A 13325-nucleotide genomic window follows, 5' to 3' on the forward strand; every position below is an offset into this window, starting at 1 on the left:
TCACCTACGCAATTCAGCTGGTGGGCGCCCATGTGAAAGGGAGATAATTATCAATGTCACTTCTAAGACAGGAAGGTCCTATGGAAAGAAATAGATTCTACCAGCACGTTGCACGGAGCCTATTGAAGTGTAGACAGTGATTTGTAAAATGTTATGGGAGCAGTAGAGCAGGCTTAAATCAAATTCAGCGGCAGGCAATTAGTTGATAAAATAACTATTTTCCTGTGCTTTAGACTCTCTGAAGTAACATGACTTTAAATTTTGGATGACAAGTCATTTCTGTGTATTAAAATGAAAATGCTGAAAATGCTACTTTTCCCAAGTAGCATTTACTCTGTGAACTTCTTTATATCAACGTTACAGGTAAGGAGAGAAAAAGAATGAAGTGTGCCTCCTAGCTTACCTGCCCGACACGATGTTCTGGGAAAGAAAACAATGTTCTCTCCCTAAAGATTCTCTTTCCAGGATCAACTTCAGCTGCAAATAAAGTAAAGAAAAACTGTGGGTTACATAAAGTCAAGTCTACTAGGACTAAAGTTTGTCTCTGTTCCCATCTATATTCTTTAGTGGTGATTTCTTTTTCATCTTGACTAAAGGTAGACCTGTGGCAACTAGCGCAGTTTTCATTATCTATACAATCCTCAAAGTTATCAACACTGCACGTGGAAATTTTATGTATGTGGAAAACAGAAGCCATATTTTATCTTGGTACCTAGATCTCTTTTGGCAGAGGAAGAATGTGCATTTTTTTCATATCTTAATAAGATTTCAATACTCAAATCTTGATAAAACCTCAACTACTACTCTTATACTTCCAAGTGTTAGTACATAGGTATTATACAAAATGCCAGGAACTCAGTAAATGGAGACATTACACAAATAAATGGATTTAGGATTATGGACTGCTTCTCAGTGTTTTCTTAGGCTCGACACATGACAGACACACTGGATTGTTCAGAGAAGGGCAGGATGTGATTTATGGGCCAGCCCATGTTCTGGCATATGGACATGTTGTTCCTGTTAAATGAGTCAGGTTAGAGACAAAAATCTCTTGTAAATATGCATGGCTGATGCAGCTCCTGATAAATAGTCCAACAGGATCTGAGGCAGTTTATTAGCCTAAACTGCCTCAGATCCTGTTCGACTATTTATAGGGAGCTACGGTAATACAATCACACAAAAACAACTCTACATATCATAGCAAATATCAGTAGTTTGTGATTTTCAAAGCATTTTTAATTAAGGTAGTAAATCTTTATAATAGCCTAGTGAGGTAGATGATGAGTTAATTGTAGGTACCTGAGGTTCAAAAGATTGAGGTTCCCCCCGCCAGACCGCTCAGTTTATAAATAAATGGTTAAGCTATGATCCCAAACTTGGTTTTCTTTCCAAATTTAGTTTTCTTTCTACTGTTATCATCCTGGTAAAATAAGAAAAACAAAAATCAACCCTTCCCTGCCCACCCACAACCCTCTGAGAAGTGACTGAAAATTTAAAATGGTATTAAAATTAAATGGAATTGAGTGGGATAAAAGGCAAAGTTAATTGTATCAGAAATGTTTGTCTAGTTATTTTTAATTGTCACTAACATCCTTTGAGGCAAGGAGGATAAGGAATATGTCCCACATGGCAAGTGAGGAAACAGTCCTGCTGGTGAAGCACTGTGACACTTTGGTGACTTCGAGGCCACTCTGCTCTTCTTGCCAATTCAGAACTAGGAGGCATCCTATCTTGCCTTTCACCATAGAGCAAACCCCAGAGAGTGCTGGGGTGAGTTTCTCTGGAAATGAGATACCAGGACTGGGTTGTGTAGGTTGTAATTCTGAAAGTGATATGTGCTGCCTAATAGAGCCAGCTTTCAACTCTCCACTTCTAAAAATACTTCTCCTAATACAGAAATTTAACTGAGGTCCAAACCTTCCATTCCACAATGAAAGAACCTGGAGCTAATGCCTCTCTGGAGTTCATTTACCCATTGAGATTGAGTTTCTGGCACTTTCTAGAGCTCTTTGGGTATAGGCATCTCTCCCATGTCTCACAGATTTGGGTGGAGATAAAGTGAAATAGTCAAGTGCCTGACTTTATATACTAAGATTAGGTGCCCCGTAAGTGTTTACTCCTTCTCTTCCAATTCAATTCAACTGTTCCTTGCTACTCCTCTCTTGAAAATACTCTCTAGCCTGGGGCCCACTCACTGATATCTAAACTCTTCAGGAACATACCTCATAGCCTTTGCCCATGCTGGTCCATACATCTGCAATGTCCTTCTTCCTGCCCCTGCTTGGAAATGTAAGTCCTGTCTCTCACATTCTCTATGAAGTTTTTAGAAGCTTCTCTCATTATAAGCACAAACCCCCAGCCCCCAGCCTTCCTCCACTGGTCACATTCTGAGAGAGTGCATTGTGTTGGTTAATCACATATCTGCCTGTAAAGAAGTTCTGAGCTCAATAAGTGTTTATTGGATTAAATTTAGGGGAAGTCATCAAGTAGGCTAAGAGTCACCTGAGGAGAAAAAGACAAAAAAAAAAAAAAAAGAAAAGAAAAAAAAAGGAATGGTGGAAATAACAAAAAAAATTTTGATCTACTTAAACTATTGTCTTGAGCCATGCCTAAATGCATATTTAGACCCATTTTCATAAATTTCTATAACGTCCTTGTTTCCATGACAGAGGAAAATAACCACAGCACAGTAAGAAATATGGCTTCTGTTAAGTATGTGCACATAAGTGCATTGACTAGGATGCTTAAAGTTATCTGGGTGGCCCAGGAAATACATTTTTATTTGATTTTGAGAAAAAATAATTTTAGGAGGGTCAATGTGTTTTATTTTGCTTTGTTTCATCTGTTGGATGTTTAGTTTTGCATTTGGTTTTTCTAGGCAAAGAATGGCAAACACAAATACTTCTTAGACCAACTATTCTGGATTATATTATCTCTGCTGTTCTCTAAGTACTGTCATAACTACTGGCTATCAGGGACACAGAATTGAGGCAAAGCTCCTGAAAAATAGTCCATCAGGATCTGAGGCAGCTTAGGGTAATGTTTAAATATATGGGCTTTGGAGCTCATACCATCCGGTTCAAAACTTGGCACAATATTTATAAAGTGTTTCACCTTGAGTCTCTTTATGCCTCGATTTTCTCATATGTAAAATGAGATGATAATGGTACCTAATTCACAAGCCCATTGTGAGGATTAAAAGAGTTATTACATGTAAAGCATACAAAACAATGTTTGGCATATAATAAGTACTGTATAATTATTCACTATTATTAGAAAAGTATAATGGTTTAAATCAGATGTCCTAGATAATGCAATACATATGGTAACAAAATCAGTCATCCATTGCTATGTAACAAACCACCCCACACTAATGACTTAAAACAATTATTTGTTTTATTTGTATGGTTCTGGAGCTGACTGGGCTTAGCTAGGTTGCTCTTGCTAAAGGTCTCCCATGTGCTTGCAGTCAGACACTGGATGATGCTGGAGTCATCTCAACGGTTTCCTCACTAACAGGTTATGCAGACAATCCATGTCAGCTAAGACTTCTGCTGGGGCTGAACACCTATGTGTGGCTTTTCCATGTGGCCTGAGCCACCTCATAATATGGTGGCCAGATTCCAAGGGCAAGCCTCCTGAGAGAGCCAGAGGAATGCCATCTTGCCTTTCATGATGTAGTCTCAGAAAGTCAGATGGTGTTACTTCCACCAGATTCTATTGATGATCCAGGCAGTCCCATCTTAAGGTGAGGTGGCATAGACTCCAGCTGTTAATAGGAGACGGCAAGGTCACATTGTAAGAAGACTGGGTGGGATGGAAAGTATTGCTTGGCCTTCTTTTGGAACTACAACCTGCCATAGTCAACTATGCACATAGTAAGCATTCATTAAGCACTACGGAATGGCAAAGACTACACAGTCTTTAGCAAGACTTTTTTACTGTAAGACAAAGAAAACAGCTCAAACTAGTTAAACAAACCGAAAAGAAATTTTTAGAAACTTTTCTGTATCTTCTCACAGAACCCTGGGGAAGTTAGGTCTCTTGAGGGACAATTTCCAGGAACTGTATCTCACCACTGCCACAACTATCATTCTCATCCTAGCCACCATCATCTTTTACCTGGGTTGTTGCCATGTCCAAACAACTCTCCCCATTTCTTCCCTCTGGTCCCTACTGTTTATTCTCCACATGGCTACTTGGGATCCCTTCAACTTGTAAGTTGGATTTTATCACCCATTTGCTCCAAACCTTGCAGAATGCTCCCATCAAATTCAGACAAACCTCCAAAGACCTTACCTTGGCCCACAAGGCCCTCTATGATCTTTCCCTTGCCACCATCACCTGCCATGCTTGCCTTTGTATGCCCTACTCTCACCTCTCCCTTGAACATCCAAGCATGTCCCACCTTGGGGCTTTGCTGTTGCTGTTCACTCTGCCTGGATCACCTTTTTTTCCCTGATGTCAGCATGGGTCTCTGTTTTAGTCCATTCTCACACTGCTATAAAGAAATACCTGAGACTAATTTACAAAAAAAAAAATGTTTAATTGGCTCATAGTTCTGTGACTGTACATGAAACATGATGCTGGCATCTGCTCAACTTTAGGCGAAGCCTCAGGAAAACTTACAACCATGGCTAAAGGCAAAGAGAGAGCCAGCACTTCACAGGCTGGTCCAAGGAGGAAGTGAGAGAAGAGGGGAGGTGTTACACACTTTCCAACAACCAGATCTCATGAGAACTCACTATCACAAGGACAGTACCAAGAGGGCTGGAGCTAAACCATTCATAAGAAATCTTCTCCTATAATCTAGTCATCTCCTACCAGATCCCATCTCCAGCCCTGGAGATTTCAATGCAACAAGAGATTTGGTAGGAACACAGATCCAAACCATAAGAGTTCCCCACTTTATTCTTTCTGGACTTTATTCAGGTATCTCCTACCAGGGAGATTTTCTCTGACCAATCATTTCCAAAGTAGCATGTATCTCAACACCTCCTGGAAGACAGACTTGTTTTATAGCCCCAATAGTGACTTCCAAAAGGAAGGAATCTGACTGGCCCATCAGAGCTTGAGTGTCCATCACGGTCTATCCATTACATCTTGGTTGGGAGTGTTAGGGTTGTCACACAGTAAAAGGACAGAGCTGCTAAAACTAAGTCTTACACAGGGAACAGTTCTCAAGGACAAGGGGCATTGGGAACTGTGAAATTATGCCAGCAAGTCTAATGGAGTTAAGAAAGAGGCGATCGTAGCTCTGCTACTAACTTCTTGGGTGACCTTAGGCAAATTAAAAGTATGGAACTCAGCTTCTTTTCCTATCAAATGATGATAGTATTATCTGTTACAATTACTTGCAAGGAGATCACTAAAATGAAAAGATAAGTCAGGATAAGGTCTTAGATGTGCTTTAAAATATTTCAGTCCCAAACAAAAGATAGATGATGTAAGTGTGAAAAATCTGGATTACCTGGGTGATAGGTATATGCTATTCATTATACTGTTTTCTGAACTTTTGTGTTTGTTCAAAAACTTGCATAATAAAAAATATGAACTACATCATAAAGATAAGGAATAAAGACCACAGTAATAAGTAGAATCTATATACTGATGGTCCCATGATTTAGCCTTTTTATTTGCTTTTGTTTATTGGGATTATATTATAGTTGTCGTCTTTTAATCTGTTTCTAAAATAATCCAAATTTGAAAATTACTTGCCACCATTATCATGAAAACAATAGTGCTTTTGAAATGTAAATTCTGTGGGTTTTTTTTTTTTTTTTTTTTAAGATTTTAGTATGATTGGAAACTTCACAACATTCTTAAAATAACTTTAAGTAAAATCTTAAGGAATAGGGACACGATTTATGGGCATTTCCAAGGTAAAGGTCCAGGCCACATCTCAGGTCTCATTTCTACTTCATGTCACATTACTTTGGTGGCTGTCATGTCACCCATTCTATCATCAAGAGTGGCTCTGAAAAAAAAAAATAAACAAATAACTCTTTTCATCACTCCTCCTCAAAACTAATATATCCAGACCTTTACATTCCAATGATTGCACCGCTGATCATCATAGGAAATATATAAGATGACAAACATAACCAAAATAAATTACAAACATTACAGTATCTTACTAATTCATGGTCCAAAGACTAATTGCTGAGATGATTAATAAGATCTCCATTGAATTTCCACCCACAGCTTTCATGCCTGACAATGAAACTCACAAAACCTGCCTTTTCCTCTTCCTCTCGACTTCCAGGCCAAAGATTCTGCTCCCAGGAGACCTGGAAGAACCCAGTGCATTAGTCTTAATGTTTCTTTGCATCTCTCAAGACCTCTAGATCTACTTAGAGCAACTTCCCTGGGCTTTTGCCCTACAAAGCAACCCCTTTAAAGAATTTTCAAAACAGATTATATAATTATCAAAATCTGTCCTGGACACTTTACACATCTATCTAAACCCCTTGATTCCGACCAATTTAAGTACAGAAATTTCCATTTTAAAGTGCCTAAAAAGTGCTATTATTTTCAGTTTTAAACCAGTAAGTATTATCCAAATTTGAGAATTCAGGATATCATCAAGTATAAACATAAGAAAGCTTGCACATGAGTGATGTTCAACAAACTCTTGGAGAAGACAGGATTGGGGACAAGATTCTGCTATAGGATTTCCAGGGCTGACTAACAAGTCACCTCAAATAACTGGCTGTAAACAGTATGCCTTGTTGCTGGTCAATAGAAAGTACTTGTTGCACTGCAGAACACTGAAAATATACGACTTGTTCAATGACAATTCCTCAAAGGATAACATTGTTAAAAACCAGGATGTGGTCCCAAATCAGGTTTTACAGGCGTCCCCCTGGAGTTTTCATGAACCACACTAACCCATTAAACCTTGGAAGTCAATAGGCCACTTGGATCTGGTTTAATTATATAGTAACAGATTGTAAAAGTAAGTGTTCTACTCCCAGCACTTTACCATTTATTGTAAATGAATTCCTCAGGGAGGGGGGAACAAAGACCTATAAATGGAATGGAAGTGGGGGATTTGTAAAATCATTTTATAGCTTGAGAGAAATACCAACTCCGATAATCCCTCCACATATTCAGTCACAGTTGACACGTATTGAAAAGCAAAGGGCAGAATTCTGTATCTTTTCACCTGAGTAAATCTACCTTTTTAGAATATGGAGAGTAATTACTGTAGCTCCTCTGATGATTTACAATCATCTGATGATTACAACAATAACTTGAATTTTGTTCAATTCTACTTTTTCTGTTTGCTACCACTGAAGTGGGGGTTCTCTGCCTTACCTGTGGTAGAAATGAATAATGTCAGTGGCTACTATAGAAATGCTGAGTGGTAGATTTTTAAATGGCATAAATTAATACTAAGCTTCTATTTGTTAATCTGATTTAGAAAACTCTCAAATCCAGAAGTGCTGTTTTTCCCTATTGTTTTACAAGTCTGTACCCAGGTGTTTGGAAGAGATCATGATGTCACATCACTCAAGAGAACTGACTGGCACTGCCATCTGGCTGCTCCTGGATTAGTCATGTCTCACCAAGCAGGCCACAATTTCATTTGTTTTATAACTGAAATAAATGTCATTAACACTTGAGAAGAACATGTATATATGTATATATATAATGTATATATATTTCTGCATTTTATATATATAATTATATGTCTTATATATTTTTATATATATACACATAAATATAAGTATATATACACATAAATATAAGTATATATACACTTATATTTATAAGTGTATATATAAAAATATAAGTGTATATATAAAATATATAATATATACATATATAAGTATATAAGTATATATACTTATATATAAACACATATATACTTTATAAGTATATATATTTCTATATAAATACTTATAAATATATACATATATAAGTATACTTATAAGTATATATACACATATATAAGTACATATGTATATATACTTACATATTAAAAATGCAGAAATATATGTACATAATGTCTATATATGTATATATACATAAAATGCAGAATATATAGGTATACACGTAGCCTGTAATGTATCCATCTGAACCCAAGGAAAGCTTTCATTGAGAAAAAGATATGAAAGATAATTAGTTACAATTGGACACACTTCAATTTATTTCTCTTAGAAATATGTGTTCCTTGTTTTTTTTAATCTTACTTCCAATGTGTTTTACTCTCCTAAAAATCTAACTATCTAACGTGTTTCACTTTCACAGAAAAAAAGCAAATATTCTGACCCCCCATCTCAGGAAGCAAGAGCAGGGGCTGGTGGTTTCAGGCTTTTTTACTCCCTTGAGTTTACAAGAAAGGATAATGAAGACATAACGCACGTAAGGCAGGCCTCAGGGAGGCTCTGCAATAACACCGAACTTGCCACTGAAATCTTTAAAAGTTTGTGGCCAGTATCAGATACCCAAGATGAAATTAACAAAGAGTATTTTATTCCCTTCCATCCTGTAAAATTTATTAAGCATCTAGATCTAATATGTGCCAGGCACTCTGCCAGGCTCTGTCACATAAAATAGCTCATTTAATCTTCACAACATATTATGAGTGGTTATTATTAACGTTACAAGGTGAGCAAAGAGATTCTTCAAGGTTAGGAGACTTGCCCAAAATCACACAGTAATGGTGCAGGCATTTACCTCAAGGCTACTCTTAACAAAAGCCAGTGTTCTTTCCTTTCTTTTAGAATTGATTGACCATAGAATAATCTAACAGCATCAGGGTTGATACAAAAAGAATGGCCTATCCATGGACTGGAAGAAGATATTTGCAATAAGCATATCTAGCAAAGAACTCATATGGAGAATATATAAAGAGCCTCTATAAATCAATTAATTCATATGGAGAATATATAAAGACCGTCTACAAATCAATAAGACAAAGATACACAAGAAAATAGAAGAATGGATAAAAGATTTGAACAAGTACTTGAAATGTTTAATAAGCATATATAAAAGCATTCATTCACTAGTCATCATAGAAATGCAAATGAAGACTATGATGAAATAATATACATACACCAGAGTAGCTAATATAAAGAAGACTAAGTGGGTGAGGGTACACAGCAGTAACTCACTGCTGGTAGAGTGTAAATTGGTATAACACCTATGGAAAACCATTTGGCAGTAGCTACTAAAAGTGAACATGTAAAAGGCCTATGACTTAGCAAATCTATGCCTAAGTATAAAACCAAACGTGTAGATATGTGTACTAAAAGATATGTTCAAGTGCATTCACAGCAGCACTATTTGTAATAGCCAAAAAATTAAAAACTATCTAAAAGCCCAGAACGTTTGGTCCATTGAATTAAGTGGTGTGCTTTACTGAATATTATCTACACATACATTAACTAAAACATTTCTTTAGTTGATGTATCCTGAATAATTAATCTGCCTACAATTTATTTTCAAATGATATAAAATTCACTTCCCTAAAACAGAGGTTTGTTGTGTCTAAGTTTTAATATTTGTGTGTATAATACATACGTGTATATGCATATGTTCAATTACACACACTCAGGTACACACATTATACATACACATGTGTATGTATGTCTGTGTGTGTGTAATTGAACACACACATATATACATATATGTATGTCCCACAAATATTACATTGAACATACACACATATATACACATATGTATTATACACAGAGACGTGTGTGTGTGCATGTGTGTATGTAATTGAACATAAGTATGTATATACACACAACTCAGGAAATAAGAAGAATTTAATTTTGTGCAGCAAAATTTTGTGCAAGATTCTGTGCAAAAAAATTAATTCAAAAATTCACATTTTATATAATAAAGATCTAAAAAGAAATCACAGTGCTTATATTTTTAAACCAAGGGGGCTACTGACTTGATGTTTTTAAAATAAAGGAGCAGTTGTACCAGATTGGAATTTTCATAGTTAATATGTAGGCAGTTAATATGTAGGCGAAAAAAAATCTTTTTAGAAATTCCATTCCTGTCGATTCCACTAAGACGAAGGAAGAAACTGTTTTCTATCATTTCTTTTTGAAAAAAAATGAAAAGAACAGTTTATTTTCTTCTGTAATCTCTAGAGAAGGCTTGCATAGAACAGGCATTAATTAAACCATGATAGTGTGGTTCAAACCAAAATGCTTGCTATTTAATGGTAAGAGCTGTTTTCACAATTACATATGTGAACTAGTTTACCTATATCCTCATTACCTCACAGTTAGTTAATTTTAGCTTGATTGGAGTGTCAGGTAAAGTGGTTCACAGTTCTGAATACTAAAGAAGTACCAGAACACATTATTTTCCAATCATCACAGTGAGCATCAGACATTACAATTTTAATACTACTTTCAAGTAACCAAAAAGACTAAGATTTGTGAATAAATAATTCCTAATTGATCTGTCTAGTCTGGGTCTGTGGTATATTATACCAGAAAGAATATTGATCTAAAATTCAGGTGGGGCGAGGTGGCTCATGCCTGTAATCCCAGAACTTTGGGAGGCCAAGTTGGTTGACTCACCTGAGGTCAGGAGTTCGAGACCAGCCTGACCAACATGGCGGAACCTCCCCCCCCCAGGCCAACTCCGCTAAAAATACAAAAACTAGCCATGTGTGGTGGTGCACGCCTGTAGTCCCAGCTACTCAGGGGGCTGAGGCAGGAGAATCACTCAGGAGGCAGAGGTTGAAGTGATCCCAGATGGCGCCACTGCACTCCAGCCTGGGTGAAAGAGTGGGACTTTGTCTTAAAAAAAAAAAAAAAAACAGAAACCTGATTTTAACACTGGCTGTGGCCAAGACAATTTATCTGAGTCTCCATTTCCTTACCTATCAATAAAGGACCTGGAAGACATTGGGTCTCTGGAAGCAATACAATTATGTTTAGATTTTCTGACCAGTTCAGCACTGGTCAAACAAGAATAAAGCCTTAGGTACCCTTGATTTCTTTCATCTGCATAGATCTAGCAGCCCTGAGTCCTCTACTTATCTAGCTCAGTGGATTAAGCTTTTGTATTGTCAAACACAGTGATGTCTGCAGCTGCTAAATGATTGCCCCTTGTAGGCTACTACACACCTGGAGACTTCTACTCATCCAGTGGGTTTACACTTACTTGTGTTTGTTCCCAAACTTAATTATGCAAGTTTTATATATAATTGTAATTATGTCATTGAATTAAATAGTATGTAAACAAATAATATGAGCATGTAAGGAAAATAATTGTTACTATGACTAAGTTGAATGATCTGAGGGAAATTAGTAAAAGTGAGTCTCTAACTAAAATTGCTCTTTAATTAGATGTGGCAACACAAGTGTAAAATAGTGTTTAAAATCTGAAAACACTGCACTCAGCCTCACATTCTATCTTTAGGTTCTTAATCTATTTAAAGAAACTCAAGAATCTCAAGGTTTGAGAGGTTGTGCAGTACTCAATGGGCATACACATTCCAATTAATACAACTGTAGAATATATTTAATAATTGTACAATGTATTAATAAAAATATTTTTCTTTCCATGTATGTGTATGATTTTTTTATCAAGAAGGTACTCAGTTGCTAGAACATATATCTTTATTCAGTTTGGGAGTCAAACTACCTAATCAACAGTGCTGTTAGCTATTTCTTTTGGCTTAGGAGCACTGTGAAAAAAAATACTAGGGGCGACAAGGATTCTGTGAACTGAGAAAGTTTGGGAACTTCTCCACTGCAGGATGGCAGAGGTACAAGACAGAAGGAACCCATCTAACACCTGTATTAGTGGTTCTGGAAATTTTTTATTATAGCAGCTAATGTTACCTTAGCAGCTAATGTTGCCTACAGCAGCTAATGTTACCTGTAGCAGCTAATGTCACTAATACTATGATTTAAATTAATACAATAAATTGAATTTCTATTCGAAGGCAATCCTTGGGATGGCGCTGTGATTAAAGATGATCAATTAGGAATTATAATTTATTCACAAATCTTAGTCTTTTTGGTTACTTGAAAGTAGTATTAAAATTGTAATTTCTGATGCTTGCTAGGATATTTGGAAAATAATGTGTGACACAGTGCAGAACCAGAGGATGGGGAGCTCAGGATTAGGAAGCAGATGCTCCAAGGATGTGAGTAAGTCTCAAGCCTGTCTCTCACAAGCTCTAAAATCCATACAGATAACTTTGCACTACTGAGCACTGATTTACATATCTGCAAAAGAGGGCATTCATCTATTGCTAGAGTATCTTCCAGGCCTAACACTCTATGTATCTAAACATAAATTGAGCCTGCACACCGCTTCCCAAGGCTCTCACATGACTTCTTCCTAATCTGGCTCCCAATTTTTTCCCCCTCACTTCTTCACAAGAGTGAGCTTGCTTTTCTTTTCCTTACAGCTGGTACAACTACTGTATTTCTTAAGTTTCTGTCCAACCAAAACTAGGTATAGAATAGGAAGCCACCCCTAGTACTCTACTTTTATGTGATCCAGGAAACTAAGTATACATTTTGAGAGATTTTGTACTAACATTATTGGAATTTAAATCAGGGATAACCAAAAGCAACAAGGAAAATTCACGTTTTCAAACACTATATTACAAATTGTAAAACAATATGTTTTTTGTTACTTTGCCATAAATCCCATTCCTTGCTGGTCATTCTTCACTATTACCCTGGAGAAGGGAACAGTGAGAAAAGTAGATGTCGCATCTGGAGAAAAGAAGACATAATGTGGAAAAGTTCTTGAAGAAAGTTATCTGAAGAAGAAAGTCCATACTTCTGACCCCCAGAGAAGCATAGAGGGGAGGAGAAAAGTCAGAGGAAGGCAAAGATGAGCAGATATGTGTGTTTTAACCTTCCCTCTCTGGGCTAAGGACTGAGTGAAAGGAGAGAGCATGTGGGATAGGGACAAAACAGAAATAGGAGGAGATTTTGCTCTACTTTACGGGGCTCTGAACGGAGACTGCATCATGTATTGACATCAACCAGGGTGACTGTAGCAGAGCACCATAGGTGAAGTGGCAAGGGTGGGCAAAGGACGATCTTACAGCCTTCATTGGTGCTCAAGCATCCTGAAAGAGATGCAAAACATCCTACATATCTCTTGAACAATGTGGAAAGGAGTTTATAGGACTAGCTTTCCAGATGTTCTCCAGGTGAGAAGATGCTGTAACCCCAGGCTGATGGGAGGCATCAAAGCCAGGCCTCAGAGCTGACGTGGGCTTAGTTAGTGGTGGTGAAGCCTCAGCTCTGATGCCTAAAGAACAACAAATGAGTTCACCAGTCACAGACATGAACATCAGAAAAAGATTATCTCTACAG

The 13325-nt window shown here is 37.0% G+C and overlaps 1 protein-coding gene across 2 annotated transcripts in view; it reads right to left on the bottom strand.

Moving 5' to 3' along the window:
* Positions 1–13325, bottom strand: part of LOC144336138 (uncharacterized) — a 410554-nt gene that overhangs the window by 153847 nt on the left and 243382 nt on the right. For both annotated transcript variants that reach the window (XR_013407641.1, XM_077973777.1), the window contains exon 4: positions 404–477. Coding sequence is in view for 1 of the 2 variants with exons in the window: in XM_077973777.1 (XP_077829903.1) it covers positions 404–477 (74 nt within the window). In the remaining variant the exon portion in view is untranslated. The remainder of the gene's footprint in view (positions 1–403; positions 478–13325) is intronic.

Source organism: Macaca mulatta, chromosome 17, assembly GCF_049350105.2.
Source record: "Macaca mulatta isolate MMU2019108-1 chromosome 17, T2T-MMU8v2.0, whole genome shotgun sequence".
Classification (NCBI taxonomy): Eukaryota; Metazoa; Chordata; class Mammalia; order Primates; family Cercopithecidae; genus Macaca; species Macaca mulatta.